A 24,575-nucleotide genomic window follows, 5' to 3' on the forward strand; every position below is an offset into this window, starting at 1 on the left:
CGTACAGTACATAATCTTAAGTGGGAATGGGGTGCAGTTAAAGCACAATGCTCTCTTAAACCTGTGAATACAAGACATGGGAATATGAGAGTAAAACATAATAGGATAGTAAAAAGTCACTGGTTTGTTGTCACAGCTGTCATTAGGTTCATTTTTGTGACAGATATTTTGTATCCCACCTAACAAACATGTTAAACAGACAGTACACCACATATTTCAAAAATAGATATTGTTCCTCTTATCTCCAGTGTTATTTATCAGTCTAGATTGTTTTAGTGTGAATTGCTGAGTGTTGGGAGATTTGGGTCTTAGAAATGTCTGCCTTCTCTACACATTAATGGCCTCCTACTTGGCTGAACTGTCTTGTTAGTTAGCTTAGTGGTGCTAGGTAAGCTGGCAGAATATGTATGCTTCTGTCTGAGCAATGATACGGTTGGCAGTTGTCATTTGGTGGAAAAGGAAAGTTCATACATGAATATGCCCACAGCAAGGTCTGTGGATTGTCTTGACCAACCAGTAGTGGATAAAGTACTTGAAATCCATACTTGAATAAATGTACAAATTTCTTACCAAAAAATGACTTTGGCAGAAGATACAGTTAGTATATTACTTAGTTAGAATATTAATTAGAAGTTAGATAATTACTTCAGCAAAAGTCTAAGAGTGTCTGATATTTATAAAAGTAATAATACAATATTAAATGTACTTAAGTATATAAAGTAAAAGTACAAGTAAATGCTGTTAATGAAGAAAAGCAGCAAATAGAATTATGAAGTTTATTTCTTGGTAACATACACACATAATTCCATTTTATTGGAGAAAAGGCAGACATAGTGATGTACTGCACTACAGATAAGAGGAAAAAATATTTATCCCTGATTTTGGGGTGAACCATCCGTTTAAATACAACTGTGACAGGACTGTGAGAAAATAATTATACAGTAAATAACACAGGTAGATTGTAGAAATGGTCATTACTTGGTTCAAGTAATCAAACAGTTTAGCCAGCCAAATCAATCAATGCCATCGATAAACTGTCTCTATCCTAAGCAAACATATTTCCTTGTCTGGATAATCCCAATATTGATGTAATGTAACCGGTCAAGTGGAGAAACGTCACCTACTGTCTTCACATAAGATCGCAGCTCAGACTCAGAAGCAAACACTGGTTGATTAGGTGAATGAGAAATGGGGTAAACGTCTGCATTATCATCACCCGCTCAAAACCAACAGCCACTGACAAATCAAACGCCCAGCATTTGATGGCTTTAGGATGCAGTGACTCACCCTTGCAGCTCTTTGACAGACATGGAGATCTTGAGGTTATGTCCCAAAACATGGAGGGCAGTGAGGATGTCAGCCCACTGGACCATCTCTCCCAGGGGACCCCCCTTCAGCACTTTTGGGCTAAAGACATCTCCAGACTCTTCTGTTAGAAAGCCGACATGGACGAGGATCTGAAGGGCGACAGGGACATATAGTGACAGAGAGTTCAAAGTCAGCGGAGAGGCTCTTTCAGCAAAATGCCCACTGTAAAAAAATACAGTAAGTGTTAACTTAAAATTTAACCACTGCAGATTCTTGTTGAGGCTTTAAATTATGTCAATGACTACTTACCACCTAAATCATTCTCTAACTTAAATGACCTAAATGGTTTCAAGGGTCTTCCTTTTAGAATTCTGGTTGTCAGTTTCATTGGTTATGAAAACACTGCACTCACCAAGCTAGTCAATGAGATGGAGGTGTGACATTGCTACACTTAAATTACATGGGACAAAATCATGAGCAGCCAGATTATCTAGAGGAATACTTTATCCCCAAAATGACCATTTGGTATTGGTGATTAGTCACCAAGTGTTACCTTGAATTTGTGAAGAAAACTTCATATTCACATGCTTTCACGGTGAATGGAGAATGTAAACATTCTCGATTACTGTGATGAACACAGGGACTGCGCATTTACCAACAGCAAAACTATATCAAAACATTTGTGTACAAACTATTCAAAAACTCATGGAGTAAAAGACAAGTCTCATTCATCAAGTTGTATGCTCAGTTTGTTCCCAAACACACGCATTTGTGCTAAAACATTACACTGTAATACATGTCAGTAGAGCTCATACACATGCATGCTAAGGTACTCTCGGGCACGCTACTCGAAAGCACAAGTTTTATTTGTTGTGTTGTTTCAGTGAAAATACATATGTTTGGGAAGTACTAAGCAAACAGCTGGATTAAAAAGATTATACGACAGAAACTCCTGTGAGAGTATGTTTTGATATAGTTTTGCTGTTGTTACATGTAGGCTCAAAGGACTTCCATTCTTGGATTCTGCATTCACCGTGGACAACAAATGGCAAAGCAACACATGGTCACTAATGATGTACCATTGGTCATTTTGTGGGTAAAGTACTGAAGTGAAATCAAAAGCAGGAGCACCTGATATTAAACATAAACTAAGGCAAATGATATGTAAAATTGAACTAAGGCGTTGGTCTTTAACCTGTGACTGAGTTTTACAACTCATGCTAAGAAACAGTTTTACATTGTCTTCATTTTTTTTCTTCCACATAAGTGTGGCTAACCTGGGGGTTTACTTAAAACTTGTACAATCATGTCACTGTGCTTGTGCTTTTGCTTGGTCTTAATAATTTTGAACATCGTGCTATAATTAGAAATGGAAATGATTACCAAAATGAGTTGTAATAAACCGCAGTTATCCGTTAAAGAGGTCAAATTCATCAGAATGTTTATTAACACAACTTCTTCAAAACAATACAGTTTACTTATTATTAATTTTGTCCTGCTGCTAAGTGGGACTTTGTTTACTAACTCTGTTACCACAATTTCATACTTAACAATTTCATATTTTGCATTGTAAAGCAGCAGCTCTGAACTCAATTCAATGCACAAAAAACATCCACTTCAGCAGCAATGATTATTTAAAAAGTGTATTGTCACTTTTAATGAGCCTGTAAACATTGAACCATTCTTCAGTAAGTATCATAATGTACATCTGTCAAAATAACAGATTTTACCGACAATATGTCTTGATGGTGTCATGAGGTACATTTATTTTAACCTGATTCATATAATATCATTTATTAAAGTATGCGTGCGTACTGTACTGTATAAAGTTAAGCTCCTTGAAAGTTAAGCTTCTGCGGTGCAAACTGTTTTAATGAGTTTGAGGATTAAAATCATTAGAATTTCAGACTCTTCCAAAAGAAATTTATGGAAACTGAAAAGTAATTCTTTGAAATCCCCAATGTATTATCCCCTCATGCTCCGATGGAACAGCATGCACGCGTGAAAATCCATCATTATGGACAACTCATTTCATATGCACCGTATGCCGATACAGATAACCACTGTGACTAATTCCCAGGCACCTAGTGGGAAAATCCCCTTTGTTCTAAAACATCATGTAACACATGTGAAGGAATCATCAGTTTATATATTGTGCCGTTATACAACTTTGCACTAACAGGCCACAGTCCTGTCATGCATGTCCACCTAGCTGTTGCATAATTAGTGCAACCCACTGAGAAATGAGCAACACGTTGCCTTTCACAGCGGATTAGACACAACCATGTCCGAACGCTGCTCTGCTGAGTAATCCTGATTAGCTAACACAGCATGAACACCTCCATGCAACATATATAATGAGCTTAAGGCCAACTCTGTGGAGTTTGCCAGAAAGTTTTGGACAGCGAATGCTTACTCTTTTTCTTTCTCTGCTCGTATGTAAGTACATGTGTGTTCTGTGTTTGCACCTCCATAGCTTTGAACTGCCAAGGTAATGATTAAAAGCTTCCAAGAGCTTTTTCAAAGCGAGCCGCAGTGCACTCTCTTATCACTCTCCTCCTGCCACATTAGCCAAGATGCACTAATGTTTGAAGGTAACTGAAGGGGCCAACACAAACACTAGCGTACAGACACACATGCTGTTCGTACACATTTTATTATCATGGAGGAAGTACTGGATAACAGAAAAAGAGAAAAACCTTGAATATCTGATATAAATGTATATAGCGATGTACTGTATACATCCAGCACAACTGCTAAAGTCATTCCACTAAAGTTAACATGTACAAAATGTGTGTAAAACATTGGGACAATGGTGTGCATGCGGCAGAGTCAAGCTCCAGTGAGACTCCAGCTGGCGTGAAAAATCCCCTGATTTAATAAGCCTGCTCTATTAACTTCTGCTTCATAAAAAAAAGATAAGTGAAATTTAATTACAGTTTGGGTGGCAGATGGCAAGAGTGAGAATTCATGGCGCCAATACTATTCACTCTCTTGGCTTGGTGGTGGTTCGGCGGTGAAAGTGCTGGTGAGAGCGTATCACACAAACACTGGCAACCACACTAAAGTGGAGACAGAAGGAGGCGAATTTCACATCCTGGCGGCGGCACAGTAACACTGCTAAATAAATATGAGGAATATCACACAGTGGCAGCGGAGCCGAATAACTGTGGATTGGATTCTGCAAAGCTGGCATCCACACACAAATGAAAAGTTAACAGGGAGCGAGGTAAGGGTGCTTTACAAAACCTGGCAACTTGCACCCGTGATCTAGACTGCTGAGGAGAGATTTCACTTCCTCTGTAATAGCCGGTGTTTATCTCCATTTGTGAATGTTAATTCCTCTGTATTGGAACCGAATTAGAGTGGAGTTCAATGACACATATCAGAGCAGCGCTGGAGATGTAACCTTTATATCACAGGATAGGAATCAATAGCTAGAAGGGGAAGAGAGAGAAATGAGTGTGGGTGGGTTCACACTGTTTTACTGTGTAGATCACCGGCACACAGACTCTCGCCACCGACACAGTCTTGCATATTTGCTCACGCATCCACTTGAAGATGAAGATGAACGGGAGGGAAAAGCTGCACAATGGGAAGTCGACAACAGACTCTCAAGCTAAAGCAGCGCTTCCTCATAAACTCCTGCATCACGGCCAGCGGCCTCCCTCAGGAATCTGATCACACACGAGAGAGAGAGGGGAGCTCTTTATACAGTGGACTTATGGCACTCCCAGATGGTGTGTGTCTGAGTGTGCGTGAGGATGGATTTTGAATTTTGTTTGTTTTGGTTTGTTTGCCTGGATTTGTTTCACACTGACAAACATCAGTGAACTCGGTGTGGATGCTTGTTTGTGTTCGCCATGAGCACGGGGGATTCTCAAAAGGATCTGAAGCTACTCTCTACTATTAACGTCCCGTGGGGACTGAGCGCAAAGACCTGCCAAACCCGCTGAGACAGATAGAGAGACACGATAACAACTCTCTCATGCTCAAGTCTCTCGCTCACCTTTATAACGCCCTGTCTGCTGGTTCATGTGTTCATGCACCACCTCTGTTGCAAAACTCTTTATGCCACAAATCTGGGTCTTTTCACAAAATCATCCCTTTTTGGTGATTTTGTTTTGTTTTCGGTGACTGTATAACTGCGATAAGCTGTGGAAAATAAAATCTATTGTCTTTCATGTGCTGATGTAAAAGGGATAGTTCAGATATTCTGAAGTGGGGTTGTATGAGGTACTTATCCATAGACAGTGTATCATACACAGTAGGAGTCAGTCATCAGCAGTTTAGAAAAGCAAGCTGGAATCTGACATGGAAGCAAGCAAAATACTGCTGTGGAGGGATCAGCAACAAAACATATTTAACCACTGAAAAAAATCACAGTCAGTTTAATCCTTAATACCTGAGGTAAACTGCATTGGTCTTTCAAAAAGAACAATGAGCAACTTAACAAGAAATGGCCAAAAAATAGCAAGAAGTCAGAAAAAAAAGTTATAAGAAAATTACCTGAAAAAAAAGTTTAATAAAAAAACAAACAAACATGAAGAAAATGACTTCAAAGTAGGGTTAAAAACTTTTTTTTTCTGTAACATAATTTTAAATACATAATTAAGAGAATTTCATTTTTCATTTTCAAGACCCCCCCCCCCAACTTGCCTCAACTTGCTCATTGTGTTTTACTCCCTGTTTTTTGAAAGCAATGAAACCATTTTCCTCAGGTTTCAGATATTTAAAATGCATGTGAAAGGCATCGGAATGTGGGAAAAGAAAAGAAGAAACAAAGATGTCAATCCAGGAGTTAAAGGGTTAAGTGTGCGCTAAATTGAGAATATGTTATGTGTATGTGAGAATATGTATGTTCGTGGAGATAGTGGTTTCCACTATCTCCACTAACAGGTTAACAGTTCTGAACATAGTAGCTGCTGATCTTCCCTGCCTCCAATAGTTGTTATTGTGTGACTTTGGCATTTAAAAGGTTTAATTCAGATTCACCAAACTTATACAATGACACAAACTAATGAACTAATTGAGGCAGGGGTAGCCCAGCATCTCCTGAGTTCAGCGGGCTAAAATGTTTTTATCAATGGAGTCTGGTGACTTTGATAAGAGCGTAGATCGGGAACTAAAGGCATTAACAGCTTCCCCATCAGAATAGACTGTCTGACTGAAAGGTAAAGCTGTGAAAATACTCTAATAGAGTGCTATTTATAGGCTAAAATATGTTTTGCTGCTGTCCCCCCATCCACATCTGTGCATTGCTTAGCTTGTCATACACCAGTATGCTTCTCCAAATTGGCGGCATGCTGACTAACATCTACTTTATGTAACACACTGACTATAGCTAAATACCCCATACTACCCCACTACAAAAAATCTGAACATTTCCTTTCAGATTGCTCCATGTAATATGAGGTAAAATCCTTGGAAAGTCCTTGGTGTGCATACTTGAGAGCAGGAGAGTTGAAGTAGCTCTTGAGTATGTGGTACCACTCCATTGCTCTGCTCCACTCATCACTAACTGGCTAACGACGGAGGAATGCTAATGCTTGTCTCAGCATCTGTTAGCGCAACACTTCGCATGAATGCATGTGTGCGCGACCCTGTTCGCTCATGCACTGTGGCCCTCGTGAAGGTCGCAGCTGTCCAATGGAGGGCCATGGGTGGCGACACAAGCTGGCACTGCCAACCATCAACTACTCTACCCTTAATTTCACCTTCTCCGTCATCCTCCTTTTTACGCCTCCGCAGACTTAGTTTCCCTTCTTTATTTCTCATCACGTCTTTCCTCCAACCTGCTTCCTCCCCCTCCTCCTTCCTCCTCACTTTTACTTTTTCTATCCACCCGCCTCCTCACTCTCCACTCACCTTCCATATCCCATTAGTCTCCTACTCTGTCTGCACTTCATCAGTCAGAGGTCAATTAACTCTCAAGAGGGCAGACACAGGGAGAAGGGAAATTAACAGTTTGGCATATGCTGACAAACACATTGAATGTGCATGCTCGACGTGCACCGACTGGATGCACACAAAGTCTCTTGCTGAGACACTTAAACTTCAGACAGGCAGCGACTGCACTGTAGCAGGTTAACAGGATAAGGTCAGTGTCCTTGAATCTGTACTATCATCTCTTTAAAAGCCTCTCCATTATGCCATAGCTTTGCTGAATATGTCTGCTATGATGTCTAGAAAAAAAGAGAACAGCAATTTGTCATATGCAAAATATTCCATCAGCTACGTTATAATGGCTGAATGGGTTGACCTGGGCTTTTGATTGAGTTTGATAACGGCACCATGAAAAAAAAGAAGTGAGTTCTTTAAAATGCATAACAGCTTTGAAAGCGAAGTGCAGCAAAAGGTTGATTGTATTCTTTCTGAGCGCCACAATGACTGTAGAAATGGGCAGATTAATCACCAAATAAAAGAGATTTCCTGGAATATTTAAAGCTACTTCATCACCACGGCACCCTGAATACAAAACCTCTCAAATGTCTATCTCTGGCATATATGTGACTGAATGACTTCGGGATTACATTTCTCAAAGTTTCCACAGTCACTGTCTCTCTCTCTCTCTCTCTCTGTTGCGCCACACACACACACACACACACACACACACACACACACACACACACACACACACACACAACACACACACACACACACCCCTGTTTCCCGTCCTTATGTCTGCCACCGAGAGTTCAAAAGAATCATCTTGCGCTTTCTCTCCCTCTCGTTCCCTTCTCCCTCCGCACTTGCCTCTCTGCTCTGCTAATTTATTCTTTTTCTGAGTAAACATCCACTCTGCTTACAATCAAAGAGAAAGCCAAACAAGGAAACAGAACTGAATCAACAGAGCCCCATCGGAATTGTAAAGAGTGCGCACTCGAGCAGAATGCTAAAGTTGGTATCGGAAGCGGGGGGATTTTGTCAAAGACAAAGGTTAGGCGGGTGCAGGGCGGCAGTCAATTCGCATCAGACAATGTTGTTTCCGAGGTCAGAGTTAATTAAAATCAAACAGTGTTCCCCTTCTCAGTGTTAAAGTGAGTGCTTACTTTAGAGTTTAAGTGAAAATGAATCCGGGGAGGAGGGCAACATTCAATAATGGTGAACTGACTGAGATTTCCTTTTTTCAAAAAGAATGTCTGAGATTCTGCCTTTGGCTTTTATTGCAACGATATCCACTTAGCAGTCACGCACGCACACATTTTTTACTTCCATTCCTAATTATTGTGATAAACAGCTTTTGACAGCCAAGGCTAACTCGTACAAACACCCGGACATCTGCTGTACAGATAGCTGCGGCACGTTGTAAGGCACACATAGGCTGTTGAAGCAGCCACGGAGCCACGATAGAGGATAACAAATCCCCTCAGAGCACTACAAGAAAGGAGAACATCAATCTCAGTGACAGAGGCCTATTTCCACCCTTGTTAACTTATTTTAGATAGACGGGGGCAGAGAGAGACATTTTGGGGGAGAAGACGCTGAATGTGTGCTCAATCTGCCTCCTTACATTAAGTCATTCATTTATCATTATTGTCTTAACTAAAAGATAATGAGTCTACTCAGAGCAGGGGAAGAAAAGGTAGGGAGCTAGAATGTAGAAAGGTTATGTGCTGCAAAAAAGTTTCTCCCAAAGTTTAAATTACATATTGCTTTCACTGACATTTGGAAAAGTAAGCTTTTGAACTACAGCCTTAGTTTTATATTTTTTAATGAAATATCCAGTCTTTTTGTTTCTGCTTCACCTCACGACTCCCCTCTCCACCTCCATCAATCCTCTCCTAATCCACATTCCACAAACCATCCAAACTGCCATCCATCCCCCTTTTGTCCTTCCTTTCTCATCTTATTCTTCTCCCCCTGGCGCAACACATTGCATTTCATCACAATCCCTATCGTTCATAATCATCATTTCTCACCTCTTTTCTTCTCTCCCATCTATCTTTGCAATCTCTGTCTTCCATTCTCTAACACTAAGCCCTTGGCACGCACGGCAGCTCGCAGGAAGTAGCCAAGTCCACACTGCGCAGTTCCGGTGCCAACCAAAATGAGGTTTAAAAATTTAATACTACGACGCAGCATTAGAGTCTTATTTTTGGAGAATGCAGCTTTTATAGCTATCTTTGAACGGGTATATAAAAGCGGTTACACGCCAATTACAGAAGAAGAATGCAGACGGCAGCGATGAATGACAACCTATCATTACCTCCTCTATCATTTTTCTCTTACCATCATTCAAACTGAGAACCCTCAAAAAGCAAGTGATAAAGGCTTTTTATGCCAGAGCACTTGAGTGGAAAGCAGTGTTTCCCGTGCCTTGGATCTCTGAATTGAAATGCTTTTAGCCAACCTTGAATCATCTATTTTACTGTAAGGCATCTGTAGATCACTTTGAGTCTGGTACATACTCAAAATGGTATTATCTGGTGCTATAAGATGCACTGTGTGTTATTGCTTCACTGTAAAGTTCTCTTGCACGTCTCCCTTCTCCCTCCTACTGCACTTTTTGAGATAGACTACCACTGTTGTGTATTGTGACACTCTTCACACCATTGAAGCTCCTGATCTCTTTGTTATTGCAAACTTTTGCTCAGCTGCACTCTGCATTTAGCCATGGCCAAATGGAGTTATTACAGCACCTGATCACAGGTGAAAGAACAAACACTTAACCCAGCACCCTTTAGTTTCTTCCTATCCTCCTCTCACCTTCTTCTGGTCCCTCCATCGCTGCTCTAGCTTGGCATCTAGGTGGTTGGCGGCCGTTGCCCACTGCTGTGCAAGGCGGCGAATTCGACGCTTCATGAAGCTGAGGGACTCTTTTCCTGCCCCGACCTGGTCCAACAGCACGGAGAGGTCTGTGCGAAAAGCAGCCTGGCAGGGAAAGAAGTTAAGAGAGACTGTGAGGATGTAGAAAACAGGCAGAAAAAGTAGCACAGCCATTTGAAATTTTGCACCAGCAACAGTTGATGTTAATCTCAAGCTTTTAGCCGTGACTCTAAAGGTGGCACCATTTTGGTTCAGTTTGTAATGTCTCAGTAACTACAGGATGGATTTACATGAAACTGAAAACAGATACTTAGTTCCCAGCAAGTTAGTTCATTCATTTTTTTTTTTTTATATGTATATATGGACATCACAGTAGCATTCAAATTGTACATTCATGCCCAGGATGCAGATGCACTATGTTTAATGTTTATAGTGCAATGCAACTTTGCAACACCTGTCCATAGGATTCTCTTTAAAAGTGAAAAAAGAAAAAAGAAAAGAAAATGCATCCACAAATACATACAGATATGCAAAAAGCAGGTGTATCCTGCGATGGTATTACTATTAGTGTGAGAAAAATGTTTTTCTTTGAGCCACGATTTAATACTTCTATCAAAAACATTAAAATTCTGTGGCATGTTCAGTTCAGTTGGTAGTCAGCTCCATAGTATGTGGATAAATCCTAATGACTTTGGTTACCCTAACTTTTTGTCTGGCACACTTACTTAAAATGCAGCCCATAGAAACATGTTGTGTGCCCCCCCCTCATATTTTAATCATATGTATTGCATATCAATACTTTCACTTTTTCACTTTTAATATCTTGCATGTAATAAACTACTCGGCTACTGAGTCAAACTGCATCTCTCTAACAAGCATCTGGCAGGTTAAAGCTGAAAACCTGTAGAAAGCTACTGGTTGCTTGGTGGCACCCTGCGAGTATCATGAAAACCAATCCCAAATCCTATGAAACACTTATGGTTGAAAAGCACAAACGTGAGGTTGAAGCGCAGTCACACTAAGCAGTTCAGTGATGGAGTGGCCATCATCGTTATGTTCTGCAACTGTATGGCCTCAATGTAATTCTGGCTATTCAGGCCAATTGGCACTCAATCATTAAAACTTTGAGCACCCCTGATGTAGCACCATAATCAGGTCAGAATTTCTATGTCAAATACGTCTAAGATTGGTTTTCTTTAAACAGCCTAGTACAGCCACTATCATGGCTGTAGACTCTATGCTTTGTCTTTTATTGACTTGAATGCTTTTAAAACCCACTGGACTGCTGAGAGTAAGTAAGCAAAGATGTGAAAGAACACTGTGTCATCTGCAGATTTAAGAACACCAACTGATGTAGCCTGTGCAAGTAAATATTTTTCTCGGGTGTGATACTTTTATTCTCTGGAAATGCAGGGAAACCCTCTCTGGTTGAAAAAGCCATTTGGCAACAGGATGCAATATTTGCCTTGTCAACATTATTTTATTTTAGAGATGTATTTCAAGAAAAAAATGTGTCCTAAGAGAACCTTTTTTTTTCACTTTGCTATTTGTTTTACTGTTGGCTTTAGTTCCCTCTGTCAAAGAAAAGTCACAGCAGCATGCATTCTCCAACTAATGCTCTAAACGCTCAATAAGATACTTCCCCCCACTGACGGCAACCTTGGCTCAGCCCTGTTTGTGCAAGATACAGCAAGACTGTATCCACAGTTGAGTAATTTGGGTCACAGGGTAAGATAGAGATGCAAGTCTTCATTTACACTGACATTCTGCTTTACCGCCTGAAAATTTCACTGCTGCCACATATAAAGTGTAAAAGGCAAGGTGAAACCATACAAACAAAAACGTGTTGTTCACACATCACTTTAATACCACTTTAAACATTCATGATTGCTTTGTGCACCCAAACAAACCCCGCAGAAGGCTGATCAAGCCACTGTTACTGGGAACAATTCCAGGAACCGATGTGGGGTTTAAATTTTTGGTAGTCTTAGGCCTCATTCCCACTGCACAGAAAACATGCTAACACTTGCTAACATCTGGCTTTTAAGGTTTTCAAAGACCTCTGTTCCTGCTGCTCTCTACTGTTTACCTGTTCTCTAATGCGCACGCACACACACACACACACACACACACACACACACACACACACACACACACACACACACACACACACACACTGTGTGTGCCAGCTGACAGAAAGTCCAACTCGCTCTCCACAGGTAAATTCAGTGGCAGTGGGAATATAGACATTTATTGGATTTACCCGTGTTTTAAAAAGGTATCACAAGCCATCAGTTGGGCCCCCCAGCACCAAGTCCAGACGAGGCTTTCACATGTAAATGAAAATACTGTGAGATTCACAAATGCAACACAGGATGGTAAAAGGATTTTGACTCACCGATGATCCAGGGGTTACTAAAAGGTGTAACTTTAGGTCCTCTGCTGGATCAGACACTTGAATTTAATGCTCTTAACGACACTTTCAAGATGAATATTAACCAAAATTTCTTAAGATTTTGAGACAAATATTTTTTTCTTATTTAAGAATGAGAGGTTAGTATGAGGGTAGGTCATATGTGACCCCATGCAGAGGGAGGTTTTATGTTGGAATATGCTCATAGAGTCAAGTTAAGCTACATTTAAGGTTAATCTATATTTTTCTAACAGGCAAATGCAAGTATAAAGTAAAAAGACAGAGATTGGTTTAAATACAGGTAACATCAGAAATGTGGACTTTTGTCCAAAAGAGCTGGACTCATTTTGACAAAGAAAAAAATATGTATATAAAATTGAAATTGAAGAAAGGTTAAGAATTTTTCAGGACCCGTAGACACCTTGACCTCTAATAGTTTTACCTGCACAAGTATGCAATGATGCCAAACAATACCCAAAACAGTTTATTTCAGTTCAGTTTATTTTACAATTTATTTCAACAATTTATCTTAATCTGGGTTGGTACAACTTTGTAAGAGTAAAACTCAGGCACTTGTCAAGGTACTGAAATCAAAAAGTCTCTGACTCTTGAAGCTTTTATTGTCATATGTTAATGTTATGTTATTGTTAATCAATAACATTGTGACAAATGAAGTTTAAGGAATTTTTTTATACTGACAGAAATCAACATGTTTTGAAATTTAACTTATTTTGCCCATTGTTCATATCAACTTTGATTGTATGTTTTCACCGTGATTATTGGCTGGATGACAGCAGGTCCTGTGCAGCTTCTGAACGAGCCCTTTTGAATTTTATTTCCTCAAACTTAATCTCTTAAATAGTTGGGTTTTTAAAATAATTTTTATGCTGTATGATGTTGGTAAGAAGTGTGCAGTGAAGACTTCCCTTATTCCATTTGGTGAACATCCAAATTCAAAGACCCTTATTATCACTGACTAGAGGGCACCTTCACCTGCTCTGTGCCACAAATGTGAGGAACAAAGTAGCTGACATTAAAATTTGGACAATTTCATTGGCCTGTGATAAAAAGCAGTTAAAGAGAGTGGAGGATTTTCCTTTCCTTTATAAAAGTCAGCGGGGAGAATTGAAGAAGACTTATAAAACTCACTCCATGAATGTCATAAAATATGTCACTGAAGCTAGAGAGTAAGAATGATAGCTACAGTAGATACTGTATGTGTAAGAACGTTTTTGTGAGTTTGATCCTGCATACCGCTCACACTGCTGTTACTGTGTTTTAGTTTGTCTTCATCAGGAATTAAAGTATTACTGCTCCATGACCTCAAAGTCAGTGTTGAGAAGAGTAGAGGGTTGAGGATAATGATGAGGGAGATCAAGCGTGTTTTAATTGAGAGGGTCAGATGAAGGTTAACTATTATGAAGTGATGGGGGCAGATTGCTCCCTGGTGAGCGGCATCTTTTGAACAAAAGGACTCTTAGCACTCTTTTGACTGGTTCTGTGGACATGAATGACAGTTAAACGAGTGCCATTAATCACTCTCTCCATTTGTAATTTTCTGTTATTGTTGTTATTAAAGGCAGTCTAAAATTCAAAGTACAAAGGCAACAATTTGGGCGATTAATAGAGTGTCGAAAAATATTTTGGATGGTACCTTTGTTTGGTAAAAACTGTAAAAAAAAAACCCCAAAAAAAAACAACCAGGTCAATTCCAGGAGCTGACTAAAAAACAGTATTGTTCGTCTTACCATTTTTTCCTGCCACCTCAACTCTGCTCCATTACAGGACTGAAGATCTGCATCGTCATTTTTATCAAAAACATTAAATATTGAAGCCAGTAATTAACATTTAAAATACTTAAAAGATGTTTCTTTAGGTACCAACTGCACAGAAAAGCTTTACAATAAAGGGATTATAAAAAGGGAAATATTCCACATGCCTGTAACATGTTTTATTCTTATCATGAGATAAGATTCATGATTCTCTTTTACTTTATACCTATGCTTTGTCTAATTCCACTAATATTTCTAATATTGAAAACCTGTATGTTTTTTTTACCCAGAAAGCAGTGGGATAAAAATCCACAATCAAAACAGCTTCCACAATTTATCTACCAAAAAGGGAACAGTGGTCACCTTCTGTATTTAATATACGACGGTTAAATGAGAAAAATGTGAAGAGTTTTAAACACAGCAAAAGGCTTCCTCCTTAATCAGCTGCATTCTCTGGCCCTTATTTTGCCTGTCACAATGTTTTATGATTTTCCAAAGAACTGTTACCCTGATTCCCCATTAATTTGTACCACTGTGGTATTTCTGCATAACCTTTGTGAACTGAGCATACTTGTAAAGTCTGAGCTATTAGCCTGACTGGTTATTTTGCGATTCGTTTTTAGCGAATAAAGTAGAAATAGAGCAGATCTGCAACTGCTCTGTGTTAATGTAAACTTAATAAACAGACAATATAATGTTTAACCTGTAGCTTGTGTGTCATGGGTATTAACTGGGAAGGTAAGGTACCTATGAAAGTAATGGCAACAAATGGAAAGAAGCTCATTTCCTATTAAGACATTTAGAACAAGGCTGGGAATCCTGAATTATATATCTATTTGCTTTGCATGCTTGGTTTGAGAGGTATAGACATACTCCCCTGAATTGTACCTGCAGTTTCTCATCACAGACAGAAACTGAATTGCTTTACTTCTATTGCTCCCTTTGGACAACACACATTGTTTAGATTATTGTTTTTAAAATGAAGTCCATCATCTTATAAAATGTTTTGCCTATGTATGTATATAAAAAGTAATGTTAGCTGTTACACTGAGTTGGCGAGCCCAGTATAATCACTGTGTAATCACGTGTTTTCTGTCCATAAAAACATGTGATTTTGCTGATGTCTTTTTTGCATGTTTGTGAGTACGCCCCATACCTGTCTCTTCGGGGCCTTCGGCTGCAGAACATACTGGGTGGGGGGACTACTGTGGTTCCTCCAGGCCAGTGGTGGGCAGAACCACTCCACCTCGCTCAGGTAGACAAGGAAGGAGCAGTCTGAACCGTCAACACCGTAAAAGGCGTAGCAAGGGTCCGATGTCCAACGTGCGCGCATCCACTGGATGGTGTACAGAGAACATATATATTAAGCAAAATTTACATTGTTCTTTTGCCACTGGGCAGCAAGGACAATTTGAAACTCAGTTATATACAATTTACAGGCTGTAACAGGTTATCTTTTAATTTAATTATCTTAGACTTGGAGCTGTTTGTCTCTATTATATCTTTCCTCATCATGCCGTGAGACATCTCCCACCAAAAGGATTATTGATTTTGAAGAAGCAACTCAAAATATTTGCAACAACTCAATCTATTACTCTTCCAACTAGCTAAGGGGAAAAATAAACATTTTAGGGGATTTAGATGTTCTAATTATTGTCCCTTTGATGCAAAAAGTGGTTTAAATTGAGTTTACATTTCCACGTGGTGTTTACACATTTATATGAAGCAAGTAGGGGAGATAAAAGGCCTAACTTGTGTTAAAATATGTTAAATATTTATAACCCCACCACCTATCAGCAAGCAACAATGATGTCGATAAAAAAAAAAAAGGAAAAGGTTAAGAGTACCTATTTTACCATCATATTCCAAATGAGAATAACAGATGGACACTCACATCTACTTTCCCAGGACACTCTGGAAAGCGAGGGTCTCTTGGTACTTCACACTGGCTTGACGTCCCATCTCTCACCGCTGAAAAGACGCAGTAAGGGAAATGTTATCTTCAGCAATAAACGTGAACGTAGTTTTTGTAGGGCTGTGGACTGTATTGCTATTTTTTTATATTATTTTTGCAATGTCAACTTGTGAGATTATCACATTGCTAAAGACTATAATATTGCACTCAGGGATTTTTGGAGTTAGTTAAAGGAGATTATTAGCAGAAGATTTCACTTCAAAAGAAATCATCTCTTTAATAGGTGTTTTTCGTTTCATTTTTTTAAATAAACTTTGTGTTTACGGTTTCATGTAACATGTAAATGAAAAGACAAGATGACAATAGTTTACAAAGATCTGACATGTATGAATCCACTGAGAGAGTGGAATATTTTGGGAGGGTAGGAGGCCAAAGAGAGCAATAAAAGGAAAGGGGAAATGAATGTGTCAAATGAGAAATAGAATCAAATATTGACTTCCAGAAGGTAAATAATGTGAGACAAAGCCAAAACATGTAAATCAGTGTAGTCGGAGCCTGCTTCTATCTGTCGCATATTGGGTTGATGTCAAGTTTAATTTTAGAAAGCCTGACCTTGGTGCAGTATATTCGATAAATGAGCTTAAGGTGGATAAGGCCCTGATGGATGCAGATGAAGGAGGAGTGGACTCTGTCCAAAACTTTGTCCCATTCACATCTTGAAACTTGTAGCCTAAATCAATCTCCCACTGCTGTCTCACTGAAAGATCTATTGGTGCCTTTTGTGTTCAGTTCAATGTTCAATTTCTTCAATAAAAGAAAGTTGTAAATAAATTCCTTTCATTTTTTTCGCCTTTGCGCTGGCAAGGGCCGAGGCTGGAGGCATTATGTGATCAGGTTTTCCATCCGCCCATCTGCCCATTCTTGTGAACACAATATCTCTTGAACACTTTGAGGGAACTTCTACAAATTTGGCACAAACGTCCATTTGAACTCAGCAATAAAGAGATTAGATTTGGTGGTCAGTTGTATAAAATTTGGCACAAATGTCCACTTGGACTCAAAGATGAACAGATTAAATTTTGGTGGTCAGAGATAAAGGTCAATGTCACCTTGCATGCGTCTAATTCTCGTGAATGCGATTGACAAGAACAATTTTAAGCAATGTCTTCAAATGCTTTCATATTTTGGGCTGTCTTGGGGAAGATGTGTGTTAAGCATTCAAGTTTTCCCAGACATGGATGTAAACTGTACTTGACTGGTGCATGGAGGCATACAAGCATAAGTTGATTATTCTAGTTTTAATTCAACAAGTGATTTCTTGTATTTTATGATGACGATTCATATTTTCCTTATATCATGCACTGAAAAAAGAGAATTGTAACCTTTAAAAAATATTTCAATTGGTAACACATAAATGAATTAAGCTTACTCAGCTCGATTTCCATTCGACTCTTTTAATCGAAATTAATAACTTGATTACAAAAATTAATAATAATAATAATTTCTGTGTTAACAACTTAAGTAATTATTTCAAGTTGGTTAACAATTCCCCTTTTTCAGTATGCAGCTATAATTTTTCCATAGGCTTGACACACCAGGATCCATCCTTACATATAATATATCAAGCTAAATGATGAATTGATATATGCCTCTTGTGAGTGAAATACCTCCCTTCACCCACGATCGCTGCTTCATTAGTCTAGGCTTAGCTTACTGAAGTCAGCTGGCTCTTAAGTGAATATTTATTCTCCAGTGAAAATAACTCTTCCAGCAGCAATCAGCCACTGTAATATTATCTATCAGCTCATTTAGCAGCATATGGTGCATGTCAAATCCTCTTACAAAAATCCAGGTTTCATTTCTTGAATCAAACAATTTTTGCAAAGTGACTAAAAACATGACCTTATTTGACCCACAGGCTCACCCTACAGAACTACCAGGTTATGGCGTGACTTGTATTAACAGCTTTTCTCCACTCGCCTGTGGACGCTTTATGGCATTATTCGCTTCCTCCATCATCATTAACATCATCGCCTCCAGCGTATGCCATATGTGTTGCCGGTGCCCATAACTCCCCACGGTATCCCTTTTGCAACATCACGCCATATCTGCTGTACTGCAGTGCACACTATTCACTGGGCCTGATAAAGCAGCACAGCCCATCTCCCGCTGCTGCCAGCCGTCCGAGGGTTACGCTAGCAAGTACGTCTGCTCACTTAGGCTGCACTCACTGCATTAATTGCTCCACTGACTTAGTTAACTGCTTCTCTGCTGCTGATGTGAGGAAGAGAGGGGAAGAGACTGACAGAAAGAGAGGACTGAGTGATGTTGTCTGAAAAGAAAACCAATGCAGCTTCAATTTCTCATTGTTTTCCTGTCTGTCATCTCCCCCTCCTTCTCTCCTTCTTTCTCTCCCCGGACCAACATATTTGCCTACTCTGTTGGTTCCGACTGTTTCCATTTGCCTAATGAAAAAGAGACATTTCCTCACATAAGTCTTCCCCCGGGCTTCTCTTCAGCGATTGAAAACACACACAGCGAGGCACACACTGCTTACAAATATGATTACAATAGCAACCATTGTAGCAACAATTGGAATTGTGGTCAACTAACTAGATAAAAAGTTGACTCCTGTCGCTGCAAGACAGAAAATAAAAGTCTTGGCGGTGCTTGAGGGGGAAGGAAATTCTAATCACGTCCTCTCTCTCTCTCTCTCTCGCCTGTCGTTCCCTCTTGCACATGCCTGACCACGAGATAAATAAACCGCCACTGAGCCGTATGATAATAAAGTCTGCCGGCAGTGTTTCAATTCATCTGTGATTAGAGAAAGCAGCAGTGTTTTCATTTTGGCGTGTGCCGTCCTCCCTGCAGATGCAATGGGGAAAAACAAAAGGAGATGTAATGCTCATTTATTCTCATGTAAAGAGTTGGGCAATTACCCTCAAGAGAAAAAGTGAGAGAGGAGAATGAGGAGGGACGAGTGATTGTAATGGGGGGTATATTATGTGTGTGTGCAAAATTGTCATAGGCTGAGTGTTATTTAGATTTTGATTAAAAATGTGCGAGAGCAAGACAACAGAAAAACAACAGGGCTGGATGGAAGCAATAAAGTAACGATGAGATGAACAGAGATGACCACAGAGTCCTGCAGGCACAACAGTGCTTTCAATATGACTTGATTACTCACATCTATCTCTCACTTTCCTAAAAATAAAATCTATCTAATATCTAACTATAACGTTTTCCTGGTTATATTGAGCCAGAAAAAGGTGCAGCTCTCAGATCTGAATGTTTTTAGATTTTGGGTTGATGTTTTTGATAACCTATTTTTAAACTTCATTGCTGTAACACGCACATTGTTACAATATTGTTTTCTATGGTTTATAGTTTTTGTGTGGAAAATATCAAACTGAAACTGTCACCTGTGTATTTTGAAAAGGTGTCAGAAGTAATTTGTGTCAGTGGGAAAATCAGCTAGATGTCCTCATTTAAACTAAAATGTGACTGTGTGTGTGTGTGTTTCTCATGTGTGCGTCTGCAGATCTGTTTTGTATTCTCTTCTGTTTTGTTGTAACAGCAGCAATTGAAGTTTATCTCCAACACAAGCTGACAGCTGTGCACGAGTCCAGCTGCGCTTCAAGTCAAACATTACTTTAGAATTACACTTAATGTGACTTTTTTTCTTTTCTTTGCTGACCCTTCTCCCTACATAAACTCTAATGGGAGAGTGGTTAGAACCCAAAACACTGACAGTGTAATCTTTGGGGTGGCGCCCTGAAAGTCGTAGATTGAACTTATCAGTTGGACCGCCTTCAATCGACTGAGATTCTTCAAGGAGCACTCATTCTTCGAGAATAAGTGCTGTGACTTTTAATTGACTTTTAAAATACATGTATACATGTTAGTCCAACTGAAATCAGACTAAACCGAATTTCTTGAAGTCAGACTAGCACACCCAGAACATGCAATTGGAGGTCGATTTCCTCTGTCATGTAGATAGCCATACTGGACTTATCTGGACTTGGCATTCTGCTTGTGCTCTTAGTCATCGCGCCGGCCTCCTTCAGCGGTTAGGGTAAGGGACTGTTTGTTATTTAGGAGGGGGGAAGGGTGCTGCAAAATGGGTCAGGGATTAAAAAGTAATAATTAAGCACTGATGAGGGACTTGTGTTAATTTTGGCTTAGGTGAGGGACATACAACTTTAAATGGTTGTATTTCTTAATTATTATAAATACAAAAAGACACACCCCAACCATCTCTTCTTATGATAACTAAACTACAAGCCCACAACACGGAACAAAAGCACAGCAATGAACAGCTGTGAATGGGGCATATTTTAACATATTTTAGCCACTTAAAAGAAATCTATATCAGTTAAAGTGCACTCTATATTTTAATATTTGCTTTGCTTTACCAAACACAACAGCTGATCGAGGCAGTGATAGACCAGCTGCCTCGACCAACTCTGCCGTTCAGCGGAGTGAAATGTTTCTCTCGGTGGAGTCTGGTGTTTTTGATATAACGGCAAGCAAATCCTTGTTGGAAAGGGCTGTCTTAAGGCAAGGTAGAGCGAAAGTGGTGAAAATATTCTAAACATAGCGTATACTTAAACTGATGTTGATCTTTTTAGGTGGCTTAAAACTAATCAATTAAGGCAATTGCTCAGCGCAATTTAATTATATACACGTGACACAGAGGTAAATAAACAGTTGTGATTGTGATTTGGTCTATCTCATAGGCTGTATAAATAATATAGCTGAAAGGGGGCATATCTCCACCTACCATGGCGGAGTCGGACATACTTCCATCAATAAATCGGTTCTCCTCTGGTACTTGTATACTGGGACAAGGACAGTAGTCTGGTTAAATGGCATTATCAAGCTATAACTGTAGCTACATACCTAAAGATGAAAAGAGGAAGTAACAGTCAAATATTCATATTGAAAAGCCAAATCTGTTTCAATTTACGTAGTTCTAAGTCAGACACAGCCAATCTTATAATCATCAAATAGTAATTGTCCTACTAGTATGTATTACCCAAGTAGTAGGAAGTATTGTGTATTCTTCAGCACGGTTTTGCTCATTTTCTTTTTTTTAAGATGATTTTTTGGGGGGGCATTTTCCCTTTATTTTATAGGACAGTTTGGAAAAGACAGGAAAGGTGGGACAGAGAAGGGGGAATGACATGCAGCAAAGGGCCACAGGTCCAACTTGAACCCGGGCCACTGCAGGAGCCTGAGGCATATGGGGCGTACACTCAACCCAGTGAGCTAGAGGTCGTCCCGTTTTGCTCTTTTTCATAGGTTAGTTTCATAAAGCAGATTTGTGTACCTGTATAAGCACTTCATGTCGGTGCTGTTGTGTACTGTTTATTGCTATATTCTTCCTGTATGACACCATATTACTAATATGGGATTTTCTGCCATGTGTGGTCAAGGTCATTTTTTTTATCATGTATGTTTGGTTTTTTGACCACTATCATAAGTTGTTTTGGCCAAAAGCATCTGCCAAATAAATGTAACAATCAGGCTGGAGAAGGTGTACAGGATTTCAGTGTCAGTTGTGAATGTGCACACGCTTGAGATGAGTGGAAGTGCTGTGTGCATAGAATTGTTTATTTATTCTTCTTATGATTTAATTATGCTGCATATTTTTTATGGCTGTTTGTAAGTAGGATCTACAGCACAGTAAAGTCTCTACATCTCCCAACAGGAACAATAAAGTCTGTCCATTCAGCATTGGAAAACCTGCTAATAATAGGCTAGAGTCTCCATCTCATTGCCTGTTAATGAGTATGCTTTTCTTTTTTTCTTTTTTCTAGCATGTCATATTTGAAGTCTGGGAAAACGGGGTTACAAAAGAGTAAAGCAGCATGGAGCACAGTGAAAATGTTATGTCTGTTTCTTTTTTTTTCACTATTTTAGTTATCCAGTTTCTGTTCTCAGTGGCGACTAATTTGGAATGATGTTTAAACACTGCTGACTGAGATGGCACATCCACCCAGGTGCCATGTTTTTTCATCACTGCCCATTGAAGCTGGAACTGATAAATACCTATGACTAAAAGGGGTTTTACACTCTTGAAATCAGTTACTCATTTTTTCAGATGTTATGCTTCCTATATCATATGTATACATAATATAAAGTAAAACAAGCAGGTAAAGGAATTCTGCACTGATGACGATGATGGTGACTGGTACTGTACCTCTTCCTTGCACCATGCTGTTTTGCAGTATCTGCTCCACCCTTGTGGCCATGTTGGAGACGTTCTGGGCTATAGCTTGGATCCTCTCCACCAGGCTGGCTGGCTGAAACCTGCGCACACACAAAAACACACAAAGAAAGTAATGAAAAATGTGGAAATGGGGCACACCCTGACACTGTGGGCCACAATGTAAACTCAATTTAAATTATAGGACCTGGGCATGGAAGGGACATCAAGTACAACATCATCAAGTACAACCTCTAATGCCTAACTTTTATCATCCATTCTTTCTCTCCTGACTTTCTCACCTCACTTCAGTCATGGGCTACTCTCTCTCTCTCTGTCTGTCTTTTAGTTTAATCTCATTGTTGTTTCTAGTTTTTCTTTTCTTTTTCTTTTCTTTTCTTTTCTTCCCCTCCTCTTCTCCCTTGCCTCTCCCTCTGTGTTTGCCCTCCCTCCCTTTTTACATCTCAACAGATGTAGAAGTGTTAGTGGGAGATGCAAATTGTTAGACACTTGGTTGGAGCGTGAAATAGAAAAAGACCTGCACTGTTAATACCACTTCGTCTGTAGGGTGAGAGACTTCCCATTCACATAATAACATGGGTGAAAAATGTGTGTGTGTGTGTGTGTGTGTGTGTGTGTGTGTGTTCGTTGTGTGTATGTGTTTGCATGTGTTCATGTGCTCATTGTAGTTCTGCATATTTCTGAAGCATCTGACTGCATGATTGCACATCACGCAAAGCAAAGCCTGCGTACACACACATGCTCATTCTGCTGTGCCCATTATGTCCGTTCAAATGACTTGATTTCAGTGTGCATTGTGTGTGTGTGTGTGTGTGTGTGTGTGTGTGAGTGTGCCTTTTCCTCTTTCTCTGTATTGTCTAATCAGCAGATGGTATTAACCCTCATTAAATCCAGAGGATTAAATGCAGCATAAAAATGCATCATCAGAGATGATGATAAGAATTATTGATTATGTGTACAGTATGTTTGTGTGTGTGTGTGTGTGTGTGCGCATGTGTGTGTGTACAGAACAGGATACAAGGCTGCTTAAGGAACTACACACCAACAGCTGCATTAAAAAACAAACTTAAAAAATAAATAATTCATGGGGCTGAGGGAATAATGTGAGGAAAGTGCTTTTGTTGCTCTGCAAAGTGTAAACAAAAAAAGGAGGCAGCCATCAAAGTCACAGGCAGTCTCCATGCTCCATTAACATCTTTGTAAGTGTCACTTGTAAGCGTCGCTAAGTGTGTTTGCATCCCCTTAAATATGTTCACTACAACAGAGAAGTCATTATTCTCTAGTGCATGTATATTTTAGGGGCAGCAGCTATCTCCAAAACATTTGATAGTTTGCAGAAATGTGAAATTATAATGGAGTTTTGAGAATTTCTGTTGCATAAAAAGTTTTTAAACAGACATATTCTATCTCTGTATATCAGCCTACCTGGTTCCTAGTAACGGATCCCTGAGTAAAATTACTTTAATCAAAATTTAAAATTCTTTGTTCATTTTCAGTATTATCTGATTTTATATTTTTATTCGTGATTTTACTTATTTTTTACATTGTTTTAACTCGCAGTTTCTATTTTTTACAGTGTAGAGTTGAGCTAGTGTTAAACTTTTCAAACTGGTTTGATATTACGCTAAACACTGAAGCGGTATACTGCCACACTTGACTTGGCAGATGCTTAACAGTGGAACATAATTACACCGTATCCTATTGGTAAACTAGCCTCTGACTAACACCTAGCATCACAATAACATATATTGTGCTCTATATTGAGCTCTCTCTCCACACTGAATACATGAAATGTGCATTTCTGTTATGTCATGTAAACATGTTATGTCATGTAACCTAATGTTTTTAACATTACTTTTTAAAACAGAAAATAATTTTATATTGTGATATTTACTGGAAATTACATACTATATAGCCAACAGTAAATAGTGTAGCTTGTTATTAGCAATGGTCATTTAGCTTACCAGAAACTTTCAGCTCTTTGGCATTCTTTCTCAGGCCAGCTGCCATCTTATTTAGGTTTTTGTAGTAAAATAAGGAGGTACGGGAAAAATAATTCCTTGTGTCAACTTTGTGAAGCAACTGTTCCTCATCCACTGAGGCGCTTTCAAAGCGAGTAATAGGAATAAATAGAAACATGCCATCTGACAAAAGTTCAGCTCAAAA

General features: G+C 39.3%; 1 protein-coding gene across 1 annotated transcript in view; it reads right to left on the minus strand.

Moving 5' to 3' along the window:
• LOC121942362 (alpha-1,6-mannosylglycoprotein 6-beta-N-acetylglucosaminyltransferase B-like) overlaps window positions 1-24,575 on the minus strand; it is a 137,913-nt gene that overhangs the window by 55,522 nt on the left and 57,816 nt on the right. Inside the window, exons 4-8 of the mRNA XM_042485547.1 lie at window positions 22,383-22,492; window positions 16,157-16,233; window positions 15,419-15,598; window positions 10,018-10,182; window positions 1,288-1,457 (exon numbers count right to left, since the gene is read on the minus strand). Of these exons, the coding sequence (XP_042341481.1) occupies window positions 1,288-1,457; window positions 10,018-10,182; window positions 15,419-15,598; window positions 16,157-16,233; window positions 22,383-22,492 (702 nt within the window). The remainder of the gene's footprint in view (window positions 1-1,287; window positions 1,458-10,017; window positions 10,183-15,418; window positions 15,599-16,156; window positions 16,234-22,382; window positions 22,493-24,575) is intronic.

This window comes from Plectropomus leopardus, chromosome 4, assembly GCF_008729295.1.
Source record: "Plectropomus leopardus isolate mb chromosome 4, YSFRI_Pleo_2.0, whole genome shotgun sequence".
Classification (NCBI taxonomy): Eukaryota; Metazoa; Chordata; class Actinopteri; order Perciformes; family Serranidae; genus Plectropomus; species Plectropomus leopardus.